Source organism: Anthonomus grandis, chromosome 7, assembly GCF_022605725.1.
Source record: "Anthonomus grandis grandis chromosome 7, icAntGran1.3, whole genome shotgun sequence".
In the NCBI taxonomy this organism is placed as follows: Eukaryota; Metazoa; Arthropoda; class Insecta; order Coleoptera; family Curculionidae; genus Anthonomus; species Anthonomus grandis.
This window is the reverse complement of record NC_065552.1, coordinates 32575668-32603632: the sequence shown is the minus strand read 5'-3', so window position 1 is coordinate 32603632 and position 27965 is coordinate 32575668. Positions and strand designations below refer to the sequence as shown.

Sequence of the window (27965 nt, the reverse complement as noted above, 5' to 3'; positions counted from 1 at the left end):
TGTCAGTTTGATTCTGAGCGTCTCAATTCGAAAAGAGCGAATTTTCCATTACGTAATGGCTCACACATTCACCCTTAGGAAGTATGCTGACATATTCGTGTATGGTTTCCGTAATGGTAGCACATTACGTGCTGTTGATAAATACCGAGGTCATTTTCCAAATCGAAGAATTCCAAATCGAAAAGTTTTTCAGACAGGTTTTGCAAATGCTCAGAAAACAGGAATAATTCCAAGCCTAAGAATTAATTCTGAACGAGAGGCGGGACTATGGTGGAAAATGAAGGAAATGTTCTGGATATGGCTGAAGAGAACCCAGGTGTTAGTACGAGGCGGATTACAAAAGAACTTCGATTAGCATCACATGTGGACGTTTGAAAGACACTTAGGAAAAACGGTTTTAAGCCTTTCCATATTCAACCGGTTCAACATCTTCAAGAGGGTGATTATGGCTTAAGGGTTTAATTTTGCGAATGGATCCAACAAAATCGAGGCCTACATAAATACATTTAGCGATGAATCTCATTTTGCCCGCAACGGAATTAATAACCGACACAATGAATATCGGTGGTCAGATGAAAATCCTCATGCCACGTTTGAACGAACTTTCAACATCGATTCAGTGTTAATGTGTGATGTGGAATGCTGAACGACCAGTTGTTTGGTCCTTTTGTATTAGATGAGCGTCTTACAATAGGACAATCGCAAATTTGCTAGAAAATTGAGATATCCCCTTTCTGCAATTAGCAATTCACTCACCGGACATATTCAGAGATTTCATCTAGTTGGTAACTTGGTACTAAGTGTAGTTACTAACTTGGACTTGAACTACTTTAAAAATCAAAGAGAACTTTGGAACTAAAAATGGATCCATTATTTTATCTGGCTGAAAACAATCTGCTACGACGTCGAAGGCGAATGCGTCAGAAGAGGATGGACTGGGTATACATATGAAAAGAGAAGAGTTTGGCGAGTTCCATCAGCTAATGGATGATATAAAGGAAAAGCCCACAAAGTTTTTTGAATATATCCGTATGGAAACTTTCAACTATATCTTGGAAAATGTTAAGTCTGACCTGACTAAATACAACAATTTTCGCCGTGTGATATTCCCTGAAGAGCGTTTGACTGTGACACTGAGGTAAGAGGATAAACAGAATATTGAACTTGATGAACTTTTTAATTTTTAACATAAACTTGTGTTATACCGTAAACAAATAAAATTTTCAATAAACGTCTTTTAATAAAAATAGATTACTTCCTAACACAAATAAACTTCTTTGCAACTGAAATAAACTTATTTCTAAAGAATATAAGAAAAAGAACCTCTCTCAGACTTTTTTGGAGACATTTTAAGACAGATTAGCTTTTTTCTTCGATGTCTGTTGGATCAAAACTTGTGAAAAACGTTTGAAGCTGTGGCGGGTTGTATTGGCAACTGACGAGTTCCTTCCAGAATTACGTTGGGAGTTCGAACAATCACTTACTCAGTCTTCACTCAATGACTGGACTGGGAGTTGGTAAATATGATGAAGTGGATTAATTATTCATGAGAATTTGCATTAAGTCACCTCATATTGACAACTATTGAGAAGCAGGTATTTTTTTAATAAAAGGGTGCAGACTCATTAGGAATTGCATTTTGCTATCCTGCACAGGCCCCTTGAAATATTTCAATTTCTCTTCCTCAATTTTGAGAAACGCTTCATCAAAGTTAGCTGTTTGATTCTGTCGCCTATTTTTCTTCTTTGGTGGTGACTTGAACAGGCGTTTAGAGGATGATGATTGATGGATTTGTGGTAGCAGAGTTTGTGAAGTCGTTGACGGTGTTTGTCTTGTAGCTGTTTTATCATCGTTATCATGCTCGAAACCCGCTTCATCAATGTCAGTTGGCTTAGATTCAGGTTCGGGGACACTAGCTTCCAAGTTTCTTGGCGTCATTATCTTTTTTAGAAAAAGCATCAGATTATAAAATGACCATTTAGAGGTGTAGCCCTTAGCTGCGTCGCCAGATTTATGTGAAGTAGATTTTTTAAATTCTCTTCTGAAGAAGTTTCTTAAACCTCTCCAATTTTTTTCTCTAATTTTTTCTTTAAGTCATCACCACCAACAAAATATATTTTTTCATTTGTTTTATGTCTTGTCTTACCATATATGTTGAAAATTATATTTTAATTTTATATCTAAAATTGTGTGTACCTCCAAGCTTTGCGCTGAATCCCATTGATAAAGGCTGAAAATGCGTTTGGAAATAAATATGTTATAATTTCAAATAACTTATTGTATATAGCCAAACCTCAAGAAAAATTCATAAATGGGCTAACAATTTTAGACGAAAGCTAAGAACATTAAAAAGAGAATAAGAAAATATTCTTGAGCCTTTATTCGACCTTTTACCAAAATTAGATAAAGCATTCAATAGAGCATTCAAATTTATTTATAGGGAGAATATTTTATATTTTTTTCACAAATTTTTACGTAAATATAATCCTTGGTTCTATCTATATTTTTTCTAAATTTAGCGTAAATTTGACCGACGATATTAATGGCAACAATGCTCTGATGGCGCTTAATGGTAGGCAAGTGGCAACCCAACATGCATCTTCACAATACAAACAAATGGCGCTTAAAATAATATGAAACCAAGTAATAGTAGGTTTCCAGTTTTAGTAAATATTAATTTAATTTATGGCTCTGCATGACCCTACTTACCATAAGTGAAAATGGAATTTATTACCGAAACAGTTGTTAAATCTACAGGAGTTTACAGATGTATTGATGATATAAGAAATTTGCAAATAAGGTGAGTTACAAAGATCCATTATTTATATTGTTGGAAAAATCATTGATATTTATATTTATATTAGAGCCCTACTTTTTAATACGCCGTAATACTTTTTCATGTGTAAATTATACCGTACGGAATTGTATTAGTCGTGATAACCGAGAAGAATGAAATATGAATGAAAATTTTTAGTGTCATTTATAAGAATGATTGACAGATGACAGAAATATCAGCTAGGAGAAAAATGCCATATCTCAGCTATTATAAAAGCTACGACTTTGCAGATGGTCTCGTTCGATTCAGAAGGACGAAACTAAGACAAAACCGTTGGAATTTTCCCGATAGCTCCCATAGAAGCCGAGATATCGGCCTTCAAAGTTTGGCTTTTTTCATTTTTTGGGTATACCCCCCCGTTTGGATTTTTTTCAGAAAACATTTTTTTTTTCGAATTCGAACTAACTATACCAGCGGATTGTTCTCATCAAGTAGATCACAAAAATACCGGGTTATAAGGGAATCCGAGCAGAACTAAGAATATTAAAAATCGAGTATTTTTTCGACCTCGTTTTTGAGGCCAAAAATGGGCATCAAAAATGCCATATCTCGGCTATCGTAAAAGCTACGACTTTGCGGATCATCTCGTTGAATTCAGAACGACGAAACTAAGACAAAACCGTTGGAATTTTCCCGATAGCTCTAATAGAAGCCGAGATATCGACCTTCAAAGTTTGGAATATTTCATTTTTCGGGTATACCCCCCCGTTTCGAATTTTTTCACCAAAAATTGATTTTTTTCGAAATCAAACTAAGTATACCAGCGTCTTATTTGAGTCATCTAGATTACGAAAACACCGGGTTATAACAGGATCCGAGCAGAACTAAGGGAATGAGAGCACTTTGAAAATCCTGAAAAAGTCGTTTTCGACGTCCGTTTTTGAGGCCAAAAATGGGCATCGAAAATGCCATATCTCGGCTATCGTAAAAGCTACGACTTTGCGGATCATCTCGTTGGATTCAGAACGACGAAACTAAGACAAAACCGTTGGAATTTTCCCGATAGCTCTAATAGAAGCCGAGATATCGACCTTCAAAGTTTGGAATATTTCATTTTTCGGGTATACCCCCCCGTATCGAATTTTTTCACCAAAATCTGATTTTTTTCGAAATCAAACTGAGTATACCAGCGTCTTATTTGAGTCACCTAGATTACGAAAACACCGGGTTATAACAGGATCCGAGCAAAACTAAGGGAATGAGAGCACTTTGAAAATCCTGAAAAAGTCGTTTTCGACGTCCGTTTTTGAGGCCAAAAATGGGCATCAAAAATGCCATATCTCGGCTATCGTAAAAGTTACGACTTTGCGGATGGTCTCGTTGGATTCAGAACGACGAAACTAAGACAAAACCCTTGGAATTTTCCCGGTAGCTCTAATAGAAGCCGAGATATCGACCTTCAAAGTTTGGAATATTTCATTTTTCGGGTATACCCCCCCGTATCGAATTTTTTCACCAAAATCTGATTTTTTTCGAAATCAAACTGAGTATACCAGCGTCTTATTTGGGTCACCTAGATTACGAAAACACCGGGTTATAACAGGATCCGAGCAGAACTAAGGGAATGAGAGCACTTTGAAAATCGTGAAAAAGTCGTTTTCGACGTCCGTTTTTGAGGCCAAAAATGGGCATCGAAAATGCCATATCTTGGCTATCGTAAAAGCTACGACTTTGCGGATGGTCTCGTTGGATTCAGAACGACGAAACTAAGACAAAACTGTTGGAATTTTCCCGATAGCTCCTATAGAAACCGAGATATCGACCTTCAAAGTTTGGAATTTTTCATTTTTCGGGTATACCCCCCCGTATCGAATTTTTTCACCAAAAATTGATTTTTTTCGAAATCAAACTAAGTATACCAGCGTCTTATTTGAGTCATCTAGATTACGAAAACACCGGGTTATAACAGGATCCGAGCAGAACTAAGGGAATGAGAGCACTTTGAAAATCCTGAAAAAGTCGTTTTCGACGTCCGTTTTTGAGGCCAAAAATGGGCATCGAAAATGCCATATCTCGGCTATCGTAAAAGCTACGACTTTGCGGATGGTCTCGTTCGATTCAGAACGACGAAACTAAGACAAAACCGTTGGAATTTTCCCGATAGCTCTAATAGAAGCCGAGATATCGACCTTCAAAGTTTGGAATTTTTCATTTTTCGGGTGTACCCCCCCGTTTAGATTTTTTTCAGAAAAATTTTTTTTTTTCGAATTCCAACTAACTATACCAGCGGATTGTTCTCATCAAGTAGATCACGAAAATACCGGGTTATAAGGGAATGCGAGCAGAACTAAGAAATCGAGTATTTTTCGACCTCGTTTTTGAGGCCAAAAATGGGCATCAAAAATGCCATATCTCGGCTATCGTAAAAGCTACGACTTTGCGGATGGTCTCGTTGGATTCAGAACGACGAAACTAAGACAAAACCGTTGGAATTTTCCCGATAACTCCCATAGAAGCCGAGATATCGACCTTCGAAGTTTGGAATTTTTCATTTTTCGGGTATACCCCCCCGTATCGAATTTTTTCACCAAAAATTGATTTTTTTCGAAATCAAACTAAGTATACCAGCGTCTTATTTGAGTCATCTAGAATACGAAAACACCGGGTTATAACAGGATCCGAGCAGAACTAAGGGAATGAGAGCACTTTGAAAATCCTGAAAAAGTCGTTTTCGACGTCCGTTTTTGAGGCCAAAAATGGGCATCGAAAATGCCATATCTTGGCTATCGTAAAAGCTACGACTTTGCGGATGGTCTCGTTGGATTCAGAACGACGAAACTAAGACAAAACTGTTGGAATTTTCCCGATAGCTCCTATAGAAACCGAGATATCGACCTTCAAAGTTTGGAATTTTTCATTTTTCGGGTATACCCCCCCGTATCGAATTTTTTCACCAAAAATTGATTTTTTTCGAAATCAAACTAAGTATACCAGCGTCTTATTTGAGTCATCTAGATTACGAAAACACCGGGTTATAACAGGATCCGAGCAGAACTAAGGGAATGAGAGCACTTTGAAAATCCTGAAAAAGTCGTTTTCGACGTCCGTTTTTGAGGCCAAAAATGGGCATCGAAAATGCCATATCTTGGCTATCGTAAAAGCTACGACTTTGCGGATGGTCTCGTTGGATTCAGAACGACGAAACTAAGACAAAACCCTTGGAATTTTCCCGGTAGCTCTAATAGAAGCCGAGATATCGACCTTCAAAGTTTGGAATATTTCATTTTTCGGGTATACCCCCCCGTATCGAATTTTTTCACCAAAATCTGATTTTTTTCGAAATCAAACTGAGTATACCAGCGTCTTATTTGGGTCACCTAGATTACGAAAACACCGGGTTATAACAGGATCCGAGCAGAACTAAGGGAATGAGAGCACTTTGAAAATCGTGAAAAAGTCGTTTTCGACGTCCGTTTTTGAGGCCAAAAATGGGCATCGAAAATGCCATATCTTGGCTATCGTAAAAGCTACGACTTTGCGGATGGTCTCGTTGGATTCAGAACGACGAAACTAAGACAAAACTGTTGGAATTTTCCCGATAGCTCCTATAGAAACCGAGATATCGACCTTCAAAGTTTGGAATTTTTCATTTTTCGGGTATACCCCCCCGTATCGAATTTTTTCACCAAAAATTGATTTTTTTCGAAATCAAACTAAGTATACCAGCGTCTTATTTGAGTCATCTAGATTACGAAAACACCGGGTTATAACAGGATCCGAGCAGAACTAAGGGAATGAGAGCACTTTGAAAATCCTGAAAAAGTCGTTTTCGACGTCCGTTTTTGAGGCCAAAAATGGGCATCGAAAATGCCATATCTCGGCTATCGTAAAAGCTACGACTTTGCGGATGGTCTCGTTCGATTCAGAACGACGAAACTAAGACAAAACCGTTGGAATTTTCCCGATAGCTCTAATAGAAGCCGAGATATCGACCTTCAAAGTTTGGAATTTTTCATTTTTCGGGTGTACCCCCCCGTTTAGATTTTTTTCAGAAAAAATTTTTTTTTTCGAATTCGAACTAACTATACCAGCGGATTGTTCTCATCAAGTAGATCACGAAAATACCGGGTTATAAGGGAATCCGAGCAGAACTAAGAAATCGAGTATTTTTTCGACCTCGTTTTTGAGGCCAAAAATGGGCATCAAAAATGCCATATCTCGGCTATCGTAAAAGCTACGACTTTGCGGATGGTCTCGTTGGATTCAGAACGACGAAACTAAGACAAAACCGTTGGAATTTTCCCGATAACTCCCATAGAAGCCGAGATATCGACCTTCGAAGTTTGGAATTTTTCATTTTTCGGGTATACCCCCCCGTATCGAATTTTTTCACCAAAAATTGATTTTTTTCGAAATCAAACTAAGTATACCAGCGTCTTATTTGAGTCATCTAGAATACGAAAACACCGGGTTATAACAGGATCCGAGCAGAACTAAGGGAATGAGAGCACTTTGAAAATCCTGAAAAAGTCGTTTCGACGTCCGTTTTTGAGGCCAAAAATGGGCATCGAAAATGCCATATCTCGGCTATCGTAAAAGCTACGACTTTGCGGATGGTCTCGTTGGATTCAGAACGACGAAACTAAGACAAAACCGTTGGAATTTTCCCGATAACTCCCATAGAAACCGAGATATCGACCTTCAAAGTTTGGGATTTTTCATTTTTCGGGTATACCCCCCCGTATCGAATTTTTTCACCAAAAATTGATTTTTTTCGAAATCAAACTAAGTATACCAGCGTCTTATTTGAGTCATCTAGATTACGAAAACACCGGGTTATAACAGGATCCGAGCAGAACTAAGGGAATGAGAGCACTTTGAAAATCCTGAAAAAGTCGTTTTCGACGTCCGTTTTTGAGGCCAAAAATGGGCATCAAAAATGCCATATCTCGGCTATCGTAAAAGCTACGACTTTGCGGATGGTCTCGTTGGATTCAGAACGACGAAACTAAGACAAAGCCGTTGAAATTTTCCCGATAACTCCCATAGAAGCCGAGATATCGACCTTCAAAGTTTGGAATTTTTCATTTTTCGGGTATACCCCCCCGTATCGAATTTTTTCACCAAAAATTGATTTTTTTCGAAATCAAACTAACTATACCAGCGGATTGTTCTCATCAAGTAAATCACAAAAATACCAGGTTATAAGGGAATCCGAGCAGAACTGAGAAATCGAGTATTTTTTCGACCTCGTTTTTGAGGCCAAAAATGGGCATGAAAAATGCCATATCTCGACTATTATAAAAGCTACGACCTTGCGGATGGTCTCGTTGGATTCAAAAGGACGGAACTAAGACAAAACCGTTGTAATTTTCCCGATAGCTCCCATAGAAGCCGAGATATCGGCCTTCAAAGTTTGGGTTTTTTCATTTTTCGGGTATACCCCCCCGTTTGGATTTTTTTCAGAAAATTTTTTTTTCCAATTTGAACTAACTATACCAGCGGATTGTTCTCATCAAGTAGATCACAAAAATACCGGGTTATAAGGGAATCCGAGCAGAACTAAGAAATCGAGTATTTTTTCGACCTCGCTTTGGAGGCGAACTTAAGTCGTTGATACATTCAATAGAGTTGCCAAATTGAAATGGACCTGGGCAGTGGGCGGGTTACGTAGCGAGACAAGATGAGGAGAGATAGACAAAAAGGTAGGATACAGTGGCAACATAGAGAAACAGAGAAAGAATACAGAGAAGATGGACGGATTACATCTGGGAGATAGTTGGCTGGCTTAGAACTGTTCAAAACCGACACGAATGGAAAACTCACGAAGAAGCCTATGTCTAGAAGTGGATTGGAGAAGACTGATGAAAAAGAAGAAGATTTAAATTATACTGAATACAAAAACATGCACTGCCCTGCTGTGCATCGTCTATTTCACTTGCGTCTCAATTCTGACTTGACAATTCTGGCTTGGGGCTCCTTATAATATGCTCGTCAAACCGCATGGTCCAGAAAATTCGCTAATCTTTCACGTGTCTCAAGAGATGTTGTGCGTTGTGTCTGCTTACGCCACCACTATGATTTCGGAATAATGAAGAACAACTGATATTCGTGACCCTGCCTTTATCATTATACATAATATGAAAGGGTATATATATAATATGATTAGGGTTTCCTTAACTTCGATTGTATAGCTATAGAACTACTGCTCTTAAGGGTTTCCATAAATAATCTGAGTAGCCCATAATGCCTCATCACATCTCAACTAGTAAGAATCAAATAATTTAATAACAACTCTGCGCCTGGAAGTAATGCATAGAGCAAGAGTATATCATTGATGTTTCTAAAATCTTTTAAAACGAACTAGTAACTGTGTGTTTTTATTTAATGATGACTGAAATTATTCTAAATAGTTCACACAGTTACTAGTTCGTTTCAACAGGGTTCAGAAACATTAAAGATACACTCTTGGTCTATGCATTATTTCCGGAGGCAGAGTTGTTTCTTAAAGAAAATATGTATTAAATTCTCTCATTCTTACTAGTTGACAGCCGTAAAAGGGATTTTGGAATGACGTACGACTCTGTGTGTGCCTCTAGAAAAATTCTAGCCCACGTAAGTGAATCCAAGTGAATCTAATAAATGAATAAGTAATTACCGCTTGGTAGTCTACCCTAGGACTAAATTAAAACTCTGTAAAACCGTTTCAGAACCATTTGGAAATCGATCTCGACACATCAGTAAACAAAAGGCGCTCTCCTTCATTTTCACCAAAGTATTTATTATTCCTGGTAAACTGACGTCATATAATAGGATGTTGTCTAAGAAGCTCTGGACCTATCGCGGGTCTATGACTTGCAAGGTTGGCTTCTCCCAGTTTTTGAATAATGATTCGTTTACTTACCGGTCATATTCCGGATGAGATAAAGTCGATTTCTGAGTTATATAGCCGTAAGGTCCTAATCCGGGACTTTGTAAGACGACAATGCGATCATCATGAGCGTTAAACCTTGGTTGAGGGCCAATTCCAGGGCATCTAGTGTTACCTCCAGTTTCTAGAAACGGAGTATAAATACGGTACACAGTGCAACTTTGATTACCTTAAATTGTTTTCTGGAATGCTTAATTTTAATGCTTTGCAGTTTAACGTTTTTAGTTATGCTTTTACATTCTGTTATGGAACTACTAATCTTTTATCACTAAGGCCATAAAATTCTGTCAAGTCTTTTATACTGCGAATTAAAGAAGTCCAAATTAGGAAAGTTTTGACGGTATGTAAAAAACCTGAGGCAATTTCGACTTTATAGGATGCGACAAATAAAATTCGTTTGAAAGTTACTACTTCGCTGCTTGCTTATGACTAAAATTTAAATTACATAACATTACAGCCGTATCTGCTAATTTTCAAAAATTTAGAAGCACCTTAATTGAAGATCAAAAGATTATAAGCATTTTCGCAATTATACCCATTTACAATGGAGTTGGACACGTCTATAGATATCAGATTTTGACAGAATAGTGCTAGATACTTGATATAAAATATTCAGTAAATGTTTCAAGAATATTCAATTTGCTGATATTTCATGAACATGCTTTATTATAGAGTATATTCTGCTATTAATGTATAGGGACTATCGATAATTGCCAGCGATTAGGGTAATATTTCGTTCGAGGCTGTACCAGATTACTTTCATTCTTATATTTTTTTTTGTAATATTAAACGTTTGTAGGACAATACCGGATATTTTATAGTAACTTTATCAATATCTTGCTATATCCGTATTTCCCAGGCTATTGTATAATTTGAAGCCATAGTTTTTTACGTTAATTACATTAAATACTACAGTTTTTATTTTTTAGGATAAAGATACAAGAAGTGCAGCAACACCAAAATTCCACTAAAAATAAGGAAAACAATTCAATCGAAAAGGTTTTCTTATGGCAGGAAAAATATTTTAGTAAATCTCAAAAACAATATTATGCGGATGAAAGGAATTGCTTTACTGAGCAAGAAAAAGAATTCAATCGACTCGTTTGTGAAGACTCGGAAGAAGATATTAATGATGGATTTCTGTTTTCGTATATTGATTCTGAAGAATTTTATGCCGAAACCGAGGTATTCTTTTATGAAGTCGTTAAATAACTAAGACGAGATCACAAAATTTTACGTAAATCGTTAAGCTTAATTGTATACAATTAAACCATGGATAAAAAAAGGAGTTATTATTATATTTTACTGCAGTCCTAACAATGATTTACTTTTTACTGTCTTCTTCCTTAAGCATCTATTACACAGGGCGAGATTACTAGCCAGTCGCCGGCGAATTTACTTGTTGCTATAAAAGTCACCAAATGTAATCGCGGCTGCTAGTAAACTCGCGGCTCGCTTTCTTCCAGCGAGTAAAGTTGAACACTGGCCTACTTTTCTCGCTACTCGCTCGCGATTTCTCTCTCTGGAGAGTGAAAACGCTATGTGTAATTCAAAACAGGACTAGTACTAGTTGGATAAAATGGCGGATATAGTGCGTGCAGGGATTGTTGTTGTGAGCCTTTTAATTCGGAAAAACTTCAAGAAATGTTAAACCAGAAAAAAAGAAAAGCAAGACGGGTGTGGGTTAGGAATTGGATTTCAAAACGAGACACATATGGGGCTTCTAATATGGATGAAGATCCTGTGGCATACAGGAATGTTTTGAGAATGAGCGATGAACAGTTTAATATTGCAAATGGTTGACGAAACAATCCGCAGAAAAAAAACAAAACTTAGGATGCCGATACCAACTGCTACGAAACTAAAAATGACCCTGCGCTTTTTGGCAACTGGTGATTCGTTTACATCACTAGAATATTTATTTCGAGTGCCTGAATGTACAATGTCACTGTTTGTACCCGAAGTACTTGCAGCAATTTGTCAGGTTCTAAAGCCATATATAAAGGTAGGCATAACTTAATAATCAATTAGTTTTTTACACACTGTTTACGAAAAAAGTTATTTATTTATAAAAAGTATTTATAAGTGCTTGATGAAGAACATCGTGACCATATCCGTTATCTTCGTTATTTTGGGGTTGGGTATGTGTTTCATATGTGGTTGAGGCAGGGCTGGGATCACTTGGGGAGGATAACGATGGAGAAGTTTGCAGCTGAAGGGGTTCTCCGTAGTAAGTATTTATTTGGTTATTGTTTTCTAAACATATTAGCTTTACACGTGTAATAGAATTCTGGATTTCTTGCTGCAATAAAATAGCCTGACGTTGCGGCAATTGACGTAGCTCTGCAGCTACATACTTCCCAAATTCGTCGACAGTTTTACTTGTGATAGATTTTAGTAGAGAGTTTTACATTTTGTTCCTTGGGCGGTGTATCGGGTTCTTCATCATCAGGCTGTTCAATTTAAGAGTTTGAGACTTCCTCATATATATTCTATGTGCTGGGTAGAGTCTGAAAAAAATTAGAACAAATCTATAAAAAATGTGTTTACCTTTTGCTTGATTTAAGAAGTAAACAAATTTTCTAAAATATATAATATTTTTCTTCCAGATGCCTACAGCCAGAAATGAATGGAAAAAAATACAAAGCAATTTTCTTCTTCGTTGAAATTTCCCGAGATGTTGTGGAGCGATTGATGGCAAGCACGTTCTGTTTAAAAAACCTCCCAGGTCTGGGTCAGTGTCCTTTAATTACAAAAAAACCTATAGTGTAGTGTTATTTGCAATGGTGGACGCAGATTATTGCTTTACTTACATTGGTATTGGAGCAAACTGCCGAGCTAGTGACAGTGCAATATTTAGAGATAGTACTTTAAACATCGCTATGGAAAATAACACTCTTAATATGCCTGAAAATTAGGTCATTGTGGGGGACGATGTCTTAACTTAATGAAGCCGTACAGTAAGTCACAGCTTAATAATACTGAAAGGATATTCAACTACCGACTCTCTTGAGCAAGACAAGTATCAGAAAATGCATTTGGTATTCTTGTGTGGCGCTTCAAAATATTTTCAAGACCAATTCAATTAAAAGAAGCAACAATTGACGATATTATTTTGGCAGCATGTAGTCTCCACAACTGGCTGAGAAAAAGCAGCCCCGATACTTATTTTCCTGAAAATGGTGTGGATAGAGAGGATCTGAACACGGGAAATATTACTTTTGAACAATGGAGAAACCACGTGGATAATCGGTCATTGGTTATTCATTTGGGAAGTAATAATTACAAAAATTCAGCAGAGGAAGTAAGATGCACGTACGCCAAGTATTTTATGGAAGAAAATCCTTTAGCGCGGTAATGGAAAAAAGTGGAATTGGAATTAACTTGAATAATATTTTTTTATATTTTTAAGTAAATACAAGTTATTATTTTACAAAGTAATTTTGCCCAAAACGTATGAGAAAATTAAACTTTATTTGTTATGCACAATTTACTTATGTAAAAATAAAAAAATTCTAGCTCTAAAATCTACTCACCAGGTTTGAATTACTATGCCTTGTTGACAAAACTTCTGCGAAAAAATGGGCAGCCTCAAACCATTTTTGAGGTGTAAATGTCTTCTGTTCCACAGCCACTTTTTTTGCTTCGTTCTATTTCGGCCACATCTTGACGAAACACATCTTTCAAATTTTTAGTTTTGTTTTTGAATTGTTTTTCATCCATTCCTTTTAGAAGACCTTTATCATCTAATTGTTCACACATGTTCTTAAATAATACGTCTTTCAGTTTAATATTTAGATAATCTTTGTGTTTAATATTCCATTTTACTGGAAATTGTTCATAAATTTTTAAAAACTCAAAATACAAAACAAACAACTTCCAAAAATTCAATACCCTCCGAGTAAAGCGATTAGAACTAGCCCTGCGTGTGTAGCTTGCGCTCGCTGAGCGTGTTCTAACTCGCTCACTCGCTTTAAATTTTACTCGCCGGTGACTGGCTAGTAATCTCGCCCTGTGTAATAGATGCTTTATAGCGTACTCTTCATTAAATCTTGGTACTTCAAAATCCGCGTTTTCTCTATAGTCTTTGCTACAATGTTAGACAACATTTTCCTGGCTAACTTTTAGTTAAGTCAGTATTTTTCTTAAATTTACAGAGACCTAGTGGAAATGATACTAATTATTTGGAAACTCGCTTGCAAAATTTAAATATAGATGATAACGAACTAGATTCTGAAGAATACGACTTTAATAAGAGCCTTGAAAAAACCATTGAACAGCCAGTTCATACTCACAAAGATATAAAAATGTATTTGCTAGCGGATTTTGGGTAAGTTGAACTAGCAGCGTTAATGAAAGTTATCTGAAATGTTTCTTTTAGGGAATACTTTGAGGATACTTGGATTAAAAACGAAAAACTGCTCTGCACTCTGAAATATAACCCGAGCATGAAAGTCTTACAAGTATTCCCGGATTTCACCGTTAGCCGTCCCTACAAATTATCGGTTCCGCGATCAATTCAAAACGACGAGAAAGTTTTTAGTTATTTTATTGAAAACTGCTCAAAAGAGATTCCGGAATCGATTGGGCTTAACGAGAAAAGTTTAATTAGAGAAGTAAGTGGTCTTACCATTTATTCATACTTTGGTTTATTACGATGGTTTTAAAGATAAAGTAGTTGGATGGATACATTTTTGAAACAGCGAAATTGCTATCTATAAAATATTTATGAACTCTGGGCTATTTTAGATTAATGAATACCAAGAAAAATTAAAGATCCAAATGTTACCTGATAGCTTTAAGCTTCCTCCCAAGAATAAACTGTATGTCTTCCTCTTATTGGAAATTTCTTCGGGAACGCGTTTTGAATATCCAGAAGTATTTGTTCAGTACTTTATTGACCTTCCAGAAGGATGGAATTGTGAAAATGATGAGATTTTAAGAGGTACAACACAAACTTGTAAAGCTAATGAGGATGGATTGGTTCACTTCGGACATTGTATTGAAGCTCTTATTGAGTATAATTGTCTTAATTCAGAAGGTAATATAATTTTACTTAATCGATTGGACTTTCTGTTTTAAGGAAAGATGTTTTATAACAAACGATTTTAAGGAAAAAGTCCATTCTGAAGTGAAGTCGATGAAACATAGAAAAGTTAATAAGAAAAGTCTTTTCCCCACAAATAAAATGCCAATCCTAATTTCAGGAGTGTGTGTGCATTTCGGCAAGTGTTCTAGCCATTTTATTTATTTGTGGAGAAAAGACTTCCCCTATTAACTTTTCTATAAAACAAACAATTTTGTTGATCAAAGTCAAAGTCAAATTTTGCATGAATTGAAAAAAAACGGGGCAGGTGATGAAAAAAACGGCATTTATTTCCAACAGGTTTGTTACCCAAGTACAGGAAAAAAATTGATTTGAAAAAAAAGAAGAGAAAGAATAAAAATATGTTGAAATTGGTACTTCAACATATGCAGCAGGAAAGAAAAAAGAAAATAACAAAATATATAAAAAGGAAAATAAAAACGCTTAACATTCTATGTACTTAAGCAGACTATATACGTGCTAGACTGACGTAAGACCCTGCAGCACCTATCTACCGAGGTGATGACACTATTTCTCTTAAAATACTTAAGTATTGTAGTGCGCATATATATTGTAACGAAATTCGGGAACACACTTTTATTGTCAACGTCAAAAACACTAACCTAAATCCTAAATCGCCTTGACTGTCGTTTAATTGTTTCCAAGGTAAAAACTGACTAAACAATTCAAACTGAATGAATTGTCACGAAGCGCGTCCTTTTTAAAACCCGATGGAACAGTTTCGAAATATTTAGAATTATCTTCATTGTTTTTGCCCAAAGAGACCAATAATTTTAGGAGAATACTGACCGTCAAAGCAAGCAAGTATACAAATTCTAGAAAATTAGAACTACAGGGATTTACAATAATATAACCTAAATAACCTAAATTGGGGCCAAAATGGGGCTCTCGAACAAGATGAACTACTTAAAAACTAAACACTATAGATAAAAATAATAAACCAAACGTAAGTAGAACCCTAAAGAAACCCTACGAATCAACTTTAGCTACAGAATACTAATAAAATTGTACAAAAACTAGCAGAATAATAATTAACGTATTTACATTTTCATAATATTATGGTTCATATAATAAACTGTTGTTTTTGAGCAAAATTATTTTCCATTTGCATGGAAAAGTGCAATTGGACTTCCACTAGTAACATTTGCAAATTCAAATGAATTTTCTGACCTGCGTGTCATCAGTATTCTACCTAAGGCTGAATCCACATTGATACGTAATTACGGATCCGTTGGGACCACGTGATTGCTATCAGCCAATAACAGACCCGATTTTGGGTCTAGCAATCATGTGGTACCATCGGATCCGTATAATTACGTACCAATGGGGATTCAGGCTAAAGCTTCTAAAATATTCTAAAAGATTACGTACAAACAAATTTACGACTATTTCCTATTTAAAAATTTATTAACAAATAATCAATGCGGATTTAAGGCCTCATTAAATACATCTACAGCGCTTGCTAAAGTAACTAATGACATCTTTGAAAGCGTGGATCGTGGCTATGTATTCTATACAGGGTGTTTCACAGAGACATAGAATCGGATAGAATTACTTGACAAAAAAATCTGATTTTAATAATTTTGGTTCGTTGTGTTTTCAATCATGTTCTCCACAGAATGAAATCACTCGTATTGGCCTCCTGTGGTTTGAATCGTTATTGTAAAATACAACACAACAGGTACAAATTAAATGGACGTAAAAAGCTCTAATAACTAGATGCGATGAAGACAGAACTATTATTATAGATATATCGTATTTATTTCTCACCTTATATAACTCTAGCTCTCTATACTGAGCCCTGTATAGAACCCGTTAATTTTTTGATAACCTTCTATAACAAACAAAGCTTTACTAAGTTAGATTCTGACGAAGCGTATTCGACAATGCTCTTTGTCGGAGTGCTGCGTATGTTCTTAATAAATTTAAACCTTGTACCAATGTTTTTAGGTTTGCCGAAATGCCCCTACATTTACTTCGAAATCTTCTCTAAAGATTCTTGGGAAAGATTCAGAACAGAAGGCCTTTCCTACATAAATCTACCAATTTCCCAATCCGGTTATTTTCAATATGATCTAAACTGTTTCCGATTTACTACCAAAAATCCAATAAGTGAAATGAAAAGGTATTTTATTGGCGATTGTCAGAATTACAGCGACGTCACCTGGATTGGTATGCCAAAAGATTATTCAGTAAGAACCAAAAAGGCTGCTTCAAAGTTTCGTGGTAGTTAATATGTATAATTTTAGGAAAGCGTTATGAATAAATATGGCACAGAAACTGTGTCCACAGGACAGTTAAAGGTTCGAATACATGTCCTACATCAATCGCAAGAGTTTATAGAAGAACGTTCTGGAGATCCGGATAGAACAAGAAAAATTATTTCTGAAACATTGGGGTCTTCAGCTTTGATAAGAAGTGTGGAACAAGTTATACAAGAGTTTAAAAGAGCTAGAAAGGAAATGCTTGAAGTACGAAGAAACCTTAAAATGTAATTTGTGTTTTGGTTATAATACTTATTATTTGTGTTTCATAACTTTATTAAATATAGACATTTGATGCTTTTAACAATCTTATTTTATTATTACCTTTCTCGAAAATCTGTCTTAGGTCAAAGGTTATATGTTTATATATTGCGCAGCCATCGGTATCTTTTACTCGTATGATGTGCCCCAAATATGTCGTTTTCCGTTTCCTAATGATTTCAAAGAGTTCGCGTTCCTTGGTGACGCGTCTAAGAAGTTGCTTGCTTGCTAGGTTATTAGCTGAATTGGCTCTGCTACTAGGCAATCTGCCACCACGATTTGGAGATTCGGGAAAACCGTCGGGTATGTACCCTGTTTCCCGAATCGATAACTTTCACAAAATTTAATACTTAAATGCACGTTATAGAAAACGGCAAGGGGTAGGAAAGGGTTTAGGAAAGGAATCTGAAGGATAGGAAAGGAAAATGAACGACCACGTGTTGACTGGGTGAAGGATGACGCGGAAGTGGTCTAAGAAGTTCCTCATTGGTCATTTTCGCACTTCAGGTTATCTTAACCATTCTGCGGTACATCTACATCTCAAAAGCCTTCAGTTTCTTAATTATACTCATCTTCAATGTACAGCCTTTCATATTCATACCATAAATAAACAGCGCCCCAACGTAACACTTTACGCATTTTAGTCTTAAAGCCCGGTTTACACGTGTAGAGTAAGTAGTAGAGTTCACTAACCGACTTTTTTTCTAGAATACTCTACTCTACTCATTTTGGTAGAGTAACAGTAGCCACATTTGCTAGGAATTTAAAAGAATATTTAGTGCCTCAAAATGAACAAGCAGGTTAGGCAAAAATGCCGAGCCGTTGTTAAAAAATGTTTAGTGCAAGCTGCAAGTGTTTTAATAAATGAAGTTAAGAAAATTTAAAAAAAAAAAAAGATTTGGGTAAGGGATTGGATTTTGAGACGAAATGAATTGGGAGCATATGCTAATTGGCTATAAAAAACTCCGGCCAATGTGCTTGAAAATTACATCTGCCGATTTTGAAACATTGCTGAATTTAATCGCGCCGCGAATTCAGAAATTGGACACATTTATCAGGGATGCAATACCAGCACGTGTTAAATTACAAATTACTTTAAATTTTATGGCAAGAGACAATAGCTACCGTAGCTTACAACATCTCTTTCGAGTCTCAAAACTAACAAATACGCAATTATTTTGATAGCTGCCAAGCTTCGTCAACTGTTCAACATGTTGCCGAATGGTCTCCCTGTCCACTGTCCTCGTTGATTTACGTGGTAATAATTCCTGGAATACTTGTTCATCTTCAGATTGTGTAGAGTACAGATTTTTATTAAACATGTTCGTTTGCTTGTTTTCTCTTACAGAAGGAGAGATGCTCCTGTTTACCTCCATGGCCTGTAAAGCCTTTAGTCGATACTTCGTTATCAATGATTGTATATGTCGCCTAATGGCGGGTTCGCACTAAGCGGACAGGACAAAAACAAAACACGAACTGTCCGTTTGAACAGAAAATTCGAACAGTTTTGTTTTGAAATTGTTTAAAAACTGTTATGTCCCCAACGGACTTTTTGTTTACACCAGCAACGAACTAAATCATTAAAAACTGTGTACTATGTACTGTTTATGTTTTATTCACTTTACATCCAGACAAGAGGACGAGGATTTATTTTTACTCTCTTACGAGGAGCTACCTATTTTATTATGAATAAAAAGAACAAAAATAAACGTCGATTTTGGGTTCGACCATCTTTAAGGCAAAAAGAAGAAAATGTGACTTCTAAACTATTGCAAGAGAAGATGATATAAGTATAGGACGTGAACTGTCATCAAGTTTTAAGAACTTTTTAAGAATGTCAAGGGCAGATTTTAAAAATTTATTTTGTTTAATTGGCTCTATCATTAGCAAGAGCAACACCAACTATAGAGACTCTATCCCAGCAGTGGGTCGTTTTGCCATTACATTGAGGTTTCTAGCCACAGGAGATTCGTACCATAGTTTAATGTATTTATCTAAAGTTTCGGTACTATCTATATCAAGAATTGTTTTCATCAAGGCCACTCTCTTCTGTAGTTCTTGGTTTATTTTTGTCTCGGAGGAAAGCCATCAAATTATACTCAAACTATTTAGAACAAAAAGAAGAAGCCACTCCAGACTTTCCATATTTTTTATAATTACGCCTCTCTCTACGATACTGCGAATTAATGTTGGCCAACTTTCGGCAAAAATATTACAATTTTTCCTAGTAGTTCCATCAAGGCATCTTTTTGTTTTTATAGTCTGCGTGTTTAGCAGTTAAAAAAAAATATGTAAAAAACAAACGAAAATCTAGAAAATATTTCTTGATAATACATTGCTCAATTCCTCCAATAATCCGATTGTGGCAAGAGTTCACTGGGATTTAACTAAACGCCCTCGTAAGTATATTTCAAAATTTAAACAAATTTAACCTGGATAGCCTCAACCCTTTTTGCCATATAAAAATAGTTTACAGTATTTTGCTTATTTGTATGTCAATATGGCAACATAGCCCTAGGCCAGTGAATAAGCAGAAAACCAGTTTCACTTGTTGTGGAGTTTTTGCATTGGATGGTTTGAAAAAATATGCAGATGATTTTGTTTTTTTTTTTAGTGGTTTTTAACCTTTATTTTGTTCAAAAACACGCTGTAGTTGCTTTTTGTATTCAGGTATGTAGTACAGATGCTGCTTCGCCCTATTTTATAGTTAATTTATCCCACACAGCACCCTTATTCACTCCCGGGTCCTGTAAGCTTAGGAAAAAAAACCAGAAAAAAAACACTTTTTTTAAAGCAGCGAAGGCAGTTTTCTGTTCCCTTAAATAGACGCTTGATTATGAGACTTGGACTTTGAGTTTACTTTCTCCTCCCCTTTATTCATATACTTAAGTCTCTTTGGGAATGATGGATGATTATTTTGAGTTTTCTGTTCTATAAAGACACTAGAAAGGGCCTAGGTCACGAAGTTAATAAATATAGCTGGACTGCATTAGCAAATGACCACTGCCTGGTGGACGCCATTTTTATAGTGGTTGTGTCCTTTTAATGTTGGTCACTCTGAACGTTTTTAGTGTTGCCAAGAAAAAATATATTAAATAACGGTTATGAAGTTGACAACGCTGACGTTTGACGTGTGACCTGTCAGGAACATTCTCAATTGTGAGTATAGCGGATTTCCTAGTTTTTGGCGATTTGCAAAGGACGCTTGGGTATATCGTCTGCAAGAAGCGATGTAACTTCCTCCTTATTTAATACGTGAAAAATGTATCACCATCATTTAAAAATATTTGGTTCATTGTTTCTCAAAAGTGCACTATTGTAAATTGTCTGTCTGTGTTGTTTATGATAGAATTATATATCGTGGGCGTACAAGGAAAACCCTGTAAGTCCTAAAACTAAAAATGTGAAAAAAAGCGATTTTAAACTTTCAAGTTTTATGTAAAATCCAATTTTATTTTTTATGTTTGCTAAATGCATTTTTTGGGTACTAACATCTGTTTAGAGTTAGTTTAGGTTAAATTAAAATACATTATTTTTTAGAACAAATTGTTTATTAGCATTTTTAAATAATAGTTGCACTTAATGGGTTTATGCTGACAAACTAATCACATTTTTTGAGACTTATCAGATTTTTCTTCATAAACTGTAATAGTTTTTCTAAACAAGATAATGAGAAAGAGGCTCATTGTCGGAATCGGAATCAGTTTCTTCATCGGAAATTCCAATACTGGCTTCTTCAATATTTTTTGCAGTAAAAAGAGACTGGTACCACCCATGGAATTCCGAAGGAATAGCACCACTTTTGCATAATTTCAAAAGATCTTTTTTTTCTTTGTACTTATCGATAAAGGGCCTTTATATAGTTTCTCTAATTTTTTTGAATTGCTGGTGGTCTACCTTTTCCCCAAACTCTAATAACCTTATAATCGCTGCTATGTTCGTATTTATATTCGATAATATCAGGATGCAATTTCGAATACCGCAAACTTATTATTGGAGTTAATGGATTTTTTCTGAGTGTCAAATAATTTATAAATCAATTAAGTGCACTTAATGGATTTTTCCTGAATAATATTTAGTCTCTCCAGACTTAATAACATGGAAGCTAGACGTATCTCTTCTATTTGAACTATATTGGACTTAACGGGTATTTAGTATGATAGGTTATATTTAAATGGACTTGGCTATGCAAAAAAACGATTTTTTGAAAAAAGTGGACTTACAGGGTTTCCTTTGTACGCCCATGATATAGAGCTGTTTATTTTTACTATACAGGGTGTTCGAAAAATAGACGGAGATATTTTAATAGGTGATTCCTTGTAAAAAAATATGAGAAAAAGTTTTTATAAACATGGGTCCGGAAATGCACAGTTTTCAAGATACAGGGTGATACATTTTTTTTTAAATATTAATTTTTTATTAATATTAATTATTTTTCTAGGAGAACTGACACTTCTCAATGTCAAACCTCCATGCAGAAATGATTTTTTGTCTTCCAAGGCACCTGTGATTTTTTTACCAAAAATTAATATCCCAATTTTGCCCAGTGGCATGCAATAAAACGGTATTTAGTTTTTTTGTCGAAAACACAGTGAGATACGAAAAAAATACCAGAGGCGAAAAAGTTGTATTTTTAAATGCTTAATCAAACAACAAATATTAAAGTTGAAAAAAAGGGAGTGGCGTACATTTTTTTGCCAATAATATTTGCTAAGATGTTCTCCGGGACGCCACTGGACCTTATAATTTTAATCTAATTAGAGCTAAATTAGCCTCTTAATACAACAAGTAATACTGTTAAATTTCAAAAGAATCAAGTAAATATTTTTTTTAATATTAATAAGAAAATAAAAAATAAATATAAAAAAAATATATATTAATAATAAAATTTTAAAATTAAAGGCCAAAGTTAGTTCAGGTCCTGATTGGATACCAAACTATTTTTTACAAAAATGTGTCTGTACTGTTTCTCGCCCTCTATTCTTCCTTTTTCAGAAATCCCTTGGCTCAGCACTCTTTCCGTCATTATGGAAGCATAGTTTTGTGGTACCAATATTTAAATCAGATAATAATGACCAAATAGGCAATTATAGGGGCGTTTGCATCCAGTCGGCCATTCCAAAACTGTTGGACAGTCTTATCTGCGACCAAATTTATTTCTATTGCAAGGAGCTGTTGCTCAATCAGCAGCATGGGTTTAGTTCGGGCAGATCTACGATCACTAACTTGTTGATCTATCAGCAGGATCTGTTGGATGCCTTGGAGAGGGGATGTCAGATGGATGTGATTTATACAGACTTCTCCAAGGCTTTTGATAGAGTCGATCACAGAATCTTGCAGGAGAAACCTAGAGTGTTTGGTTTCTCCATTCATATAGTTGCCTGGTTCACAAGCTTCTTGTCAGGCCGGACTCAGCAGGTTAGATTGTGTAGTGCTAGATCCAGCAATATCAATGTATGTTCTGGTGTACCTCAGGGTGGACACTGCTCACCATTGCTCTTTAACATTTTCATTAATGATATAGCTACATGTTATGAAAATAGTGCCTTTTTATTGTTTGCAGATGACCTGAAATTTTATAGAGTAATCCAGACTCCCAAAGACCAAATTTTGTTACAGAATGACCTGAATAGGCTAAATGATTGGTGTGTCAACAATATCTTATTCTTAAACATAAAGAAATGTAATTATATTAGTTTTCACAAAAGAAGTAAAAAAGTTGTAACATCATACAATATAGAGGGAAGCCCTGTTCAGTATTCTGATACAATCAAGGATCTTGGCATTTATTTTGACGATCATTTAAATTTTAATATACACAGAAATAATATAGTGGTTAGGTCCTCCAGGATTCTGGGTTTTGTTCTATGTAACTGTAGAGAGCTATCACTCGAGACCTGTAAGAGAGTGTACATGTCTTTGGTGGTTTCTTTATTGGAGTATGGCTCAATGATATGGCCCCCCTATTACATGAACAGCTGTCTGGCCCTTAAAAGGATTCAGAATAAGTTTTTAAGATTTTGTCTATTTAAATTAAATTTGGAAATACCGAACGATCATGTTTATGATGATTCGGTATGCACGCTATGACAAAAGTGAAGTGCTGGCTATGACAACATTGAGAGAAAGACGTATTCGTGGTGATTTAACCTTTGTATTTAAGCTTCTTAATGGTCTGATTGTATGCCCCGACCTTCTCGGTAGAATTAGCTTCAATGTCCCCTCAAGACTCTTGAGACGAAACCGACTATTTGCTTTGCCTTTTCACAGTAGCAACTATGCCACTCACGCCCCTATCGAAAGAACCTTAAATATTATCAACTATGAGGATATTGAAGTTGTGGGCATTGGCTTGTCTAGTTTTAGGAATCAAATTAGAGAGATTGTGTAAACTCTTCTGTTGATTTTATGTTGGTTTGCCTGTAAAAACATATTTGTATTTTCGCTATTTTAAGTTATGGTTAGGTGTAACTATTGAACTTTGTAATATTTTTTCTTGTAATGGAGTTGATCCCGTCTATTAAATAAATAAATAAATAAATAAAATAATATTTTTTAAAAAAATTATCACCCTGTATCTTGAAAACTGTGCATTTCCGGACCCATGTTTATGGAAACTTTTTCTCATATTTTTTTAGAAGGAATCGCCCATTTAAATATTTTCGTCTATTTTTCGAACACCGTTTGTATACACGTTGCTAATTACAAAGCCTCATAAAATCATCTATATTTTGTTTTTTATAGATACCTAGTTGTACCTATTAATGTGCAAACACTGTACACAAAAGGAAAGTAAAAGCCGTAACAGTAAAAATAGAAAGAAAATAAAAGTGTTTTTAACTGAATTTGTTAAGTAAATACAAGTAAAGTGCATGCATCTATCCCAAGTTAATTGAAACTTTGTCTCATTTTAGGTGAGGATTAGTTTCTTTCATAAATTTTAACGAAATTCTAAAGTAAATTTCTATTTTGTAAAACATAACCTCTCGAAAACTTTAATTGTTTTGTTTCCTTACAATTGGCACGACTGCAATTTGTCAGAGTGACCAACATGGAAAGGACACAATCACGCAAAATGGCGGATTGTGTCCTCTAGTAGTGGTCATTTACTTTTCATTGAATTGGCAGTCCAGGTATATTTATTAAATACGTGGCCTAGGTATAGAGAAATTTTCTAATAGTAGTAAAATAACCGTATTGTAAACTGTTAAACTCAATATTGTAATTTTAATTGTGATACTTTTTTCTATATTTTTTCTCGTGTAAGAGGTTGTAGCTTTTGGCATGAATAAAGAAAAAAAAATTATTGACCTTACCCCACACACATTAAAACCACTGCATGGCCACGCTATATGCTACCCTGGCCTTGGCAGTGTTGCCGACTCAACTCTATTGTTTTCGACAATTTTCAGTTCATATTCTGAATATCCCTACTCCTTACGCACTTCCACATTTTTGTAACAATCAATCCTATAAAGATATAAATGAAAATTAGAAAATGTCAATATTTTGCTTGTGCTTATAGTAAAAAAAATAATTCTCTACCCACTACTAATTTTTATTTTATAATGTCATTGAACCGCTCGGTTGAACAGATTAAAGCACCATTCTAGAAACCTTATCAATTATTTTCGTAGCGTCGTTATGGGACCCTAAGAAAACTATGTCCAAGCAAAGGCCCTTCTTCCTACAGGATATTTTTTCACAAATAAAGCGGAAAAACGAGCAAAAAGAACCAAAAATGTAATTTCAAGCACAGCGTTTTCGAACGACCCAGCTTCGGGTCTATCCCCTTTAGGCTACGGTTATAGTGCATGCGTGTTCTGACGAACTGGCGTTCGGACGAACTCGTCAGAACACGCGCGAACAAACAAATAAACAGCAGCAAACTATAGTGGTTACGTTAGGAGCGAATTGTTCGGCCGAACCCGCACGAATTCGTCAGAAGAATAGATCTTTCAAATAATTTTGTTTTTTCGGACGAATGTAAATGCGAATTTGAATTGTAAAAGTATGGACGTGGATAAATTAATTAGTTTAGTTCTTGAAAACAAAAGTTTATGGGACATGAAGGACAAAAGTTACCATAATAGAGATCAATCTCGACAAAAATGGGAAAAGATTGCACAGGAAATGAATACAAGTCGTAAGTATTACATTAGGTACATTAATATTACATATATTCCATAGTACTTACATTAAATTAGAAATGAGTTTAGGAATTTAGGTTTAATTATTAATTAAAAATGTTATACTGAAACTGCACCGCCCCTGCTGGGCTCCAAAAGTAATTTTTATAAATGTCTCTTACTTGAGCCGCTGTTGCCCCGTAGCGATTGTATCGCCTTGAAACAGATGTCTTTTTATTGAGACCATGTTGTTCTTGTGTCAGTACTGGGACTCCTTCCATGTCGATAATTACATTATGCAATAAGGTTGCACTTTTCACTAGAATGTCAACTTTTTCAGGATACATCTGAAGTTCTGTTTTTAAAAATCTCCATTTACTAACTAATATCCCAAACGCACATTCAATACAGCGCCGAGCTCTAGACAATCTGTAGTTGAATATCCGTTCTTCACGGGAAAGATTCTGTTTTGAATATGGTTTTAACAAATACGACTTCAACGGATAAGCGTCGTCACCTAATAGTACAAAGGGCGCCATAATTTTTGTTGATGGTATATAGTCGTTATCTGGGATATTAAACGTATTTTGCTCTAAATGTTTATAAACGTTCGAAAGCGAAAATATGCCTCCATCGCTTTGCTTTCCGTAAGCTCCCACATCTACAGTCACAAATCTATAACTGGCATCCGATATTCCTTGTAACACTATTGAAAAATACTGTTTGTAATTATAATATAACGATCCTGAATTTTGTGGGCATTTAATTCTGATATGTTTTCCGTCAATGCAGCCAACGCAGTTAGGAAAATTCCATTTTGTGAAAAAGTCTTTTGCTATAGCTTTTAAATGTTCTGTAGTAGGCATAGGCATGTGTTTTTCCCGAAAGCTATTCCATATTGATAGACATGTTTCATAAACAATTAATCGTATTGCACTATGGGAAATTCTATATGAAAAACTGAGTGCCCTAAAAGACATCCCCGTAGATAGATACCTAAAAAAAATATAATATGATAATAATAAAATTTTAAAGTGAACATCTTCTATTAAATTTTTTTTTATTTCAGTAGAAACTGTCAAAAATAAGTGGCGTGGTCTAAGAGACACCTATCGCAAAGAATTTAAAAAATGCACAGAAACTCGATCGGGCCAAGAAGGGGGCAGAGGAAAAGAATCGACATGGCCGTATTATACAGCTATGCTGTTTCTGAAAGATCAATTCGCCCCTAGAATTATGCAAAGTAGTATTCCAGAACCCGAGGCTGACGGAGAGCTTGAAAACGATGTTGGAGAATTCGATGATAGCAGTGAAGATGACTTGGATGATGAGTCACAGTTGAGCGCAATTGCATCAAGTAATTCCAAAACAGAGAAAAACTTTCGGTCACAATCACAGCGTGTAGCCCCCGACAATCCCGACATAACTCCTCAGACTAAACGTGCCAAAATTGCAAAGTCAAGTGCTTTTTCCAAGCTTCTGGAAATTGAACAGAAAAAGTTGGAGGAATTTAAAAAGAAAAACGCTCCGGTTACCAAGAAAGTAGACCAAGAAGATGCTGATTATCATTTTTTGATGAGCTTGTTGCCATACCTTAAAAATGTGCCAGAAGAGAGGAAAATGATCGTGAGAAATAAGCTGCAGCAAGTATTTTGCGATGAGCAATATTTTCAACAACAAAAAAGCTGTGGAAACACCTATCCATCTTCACACTATTCATATTACAATAAATCTTCAGAGCCAATGCATAACACTAGGCCGACTTCTTCATGTTCCCTCCTGACTACCCCTTCTGGACCTAGCAGTGTAGAAACCGCAGAGCATGACAATATTAATACCTACACAGACTTAGCAACATTTTTTTCCTCACATAACCCTGGACCGTAATAGGATTTCGTATAAACTTTTTCAAAATGTATTAACAGTATTATTTTGTATTTAAAAAATATGGTTTGTAGATAAGAAATAAGAAGTTTTATTCCTTTGACAATCAACTAAGGAAGTATTTGTAAGTATTACTAAGTACAGACTTACCTCAAAGTTAGGGCCAATCTTTCTCTAGCTGATATGCATTCTCGAAAGTTTGATTGCTTAGTTATACTTTCTTCGATCCCCTCTAGGATATAGTTGAAAGTTTGTATTGACATTCTAAAGTATTCGAAAAATTTTTCTGGTTGGCGTAAAAGTTCTTCAAATAGGGTGTGAAATTCACCATTAATATTCCTTGAAGCAAACATTTCGTTTATACATATAGTCCTTTCATTCATTAACAACATTTTTAACAAAGGACTTTCTAAAAACAGATAATCGTCCACGTCATCCATCACGGATATTTTGCGACGGCAACAAAACCAGTAAAAATTAAAATCAGTTCGTCACAATACGCAAACAAACTAACCACTTTTGTTCTGACCAAGAATTCTGACGTTTTCGGCCGAACGCCAGTTCGTCAGAACACGCATGCACTATAACCGTAGCCTTAAAATAACAGTTATCT

General features: G+C 35.5%; 4 protein-coding genes across 8 annotated transcripts in view; 2 read left to right on the top strand and 2 right to left on the bottom strand.

Moving 5' to 3' along the window:
* Positions 1-14637, bottom strand: part of LOC126738210 (sex-lethal homolog) — a 50726-nt gene extending 36089 nt beyond the window's left edge. Inside the window, exons 1-2 of the mRNA XM_050443432.1 lie at positions 14497-14637; positions 9681-9831 (exon numbers count right to left, since the gene is read on the bottom strand). The gene's annotated coding sequence lies outside the window, so the exon portion shown is untranslated. The remainder of the gene's footprint in view (positions 1-9680; positions 9832-14496) is intronic.
* LOC126738204 (tectonic-like complex member MKS1) lies at positions 2-17385 on the top strand. Of its 2 annotated transcripts, none has more exons than XM_050443414.1 (7): positions 2-1138; positions 10637-10892; positions 13865-14037; positions 14089-14323; positions 14457-14748; positions 16765-17006; positions 17064-17385. In XM_050443414.1, the coding sequence occupies exons 1-7, from the start codon at positions 948-950 to the stop codon at positions 17307-17309; spliced, it is 1635 nt and encodes a 544-aa protein (XP_050299371.1). In that variant the 5' UTR covers positions 2-947; the 3' UTR covers positions 17310-17385. The 2 variants fall into 2 exon arrangements, with proteins under 2 accessions (XP_050299371.1, XP_050299372.1); XM_050443415.1 differs by lacking the exon at positions 2-1138 and adding an exon at positions 2581-2800.
* LOC126738207 (uncharacterized) lies at positions 11753-27965 on the bottom strand. 3 transcript variants are annotated; one of them, XM_050443421.1, is made up of 6 exons: positions 27503-27965; positions 24889-26464; positions 24656-24809; positions 13244-13432; positions 12065-12217; positions 11753-12009 (listed from the first exon to the last, which is right to left on the bottom strand). In XM_050443421.1, the coding sequence occupies exons 1-2, from the start codon at positions 27790-27792 to the stop codon at positions 25576-25578; spliced, it is 1179 nt and encodes a 392-aa protein (XP_050299378.1). In that variant the 5' UTR covers positions 27793-27965; the 3' UTR covers positions 11753-12009; positions 12065-12217; positions 13244-13432; positions 24656-24809; positions 24889-25575. The 3 variants fall into 3 exon arrangements, with proteins under 3 accessions (XP_050299378.1, XP_050299377.1, XP_050299376.1); XM_050443420.1 differs by having other exon boundaries at positions 11753-12217; positions 24885-26464; XM_050443419.1 differs by having other exon boundaries at positions 11753-12217.
* On the top strand, positions 25343-27440 carry LOC126738209 (uncharacterized). Of its 2 annotated transcripts, none has more exons than XM_050443425.1 (2): positions 25343-25485; positions 26541-27440. In XM_050443425.1, the coding sequence occupies exons 1-2, from the start codon at positions 25353-25355 to the stop codon at positions 27353-27355; spliced, it is 948 nt and encodes a 315-aa protein (XP_050299382.1). In that variant the 5' UTR covers positions 25343-25352; the 3' UTR covers positions 27356-27440. The 2 variants fall into 2 exon arrangements, with proteins under 2 accessions (XP_050299382.1, XP_050299381.1); XM_050443424.1 differs by having other exon boundaries at positions 26538-27440.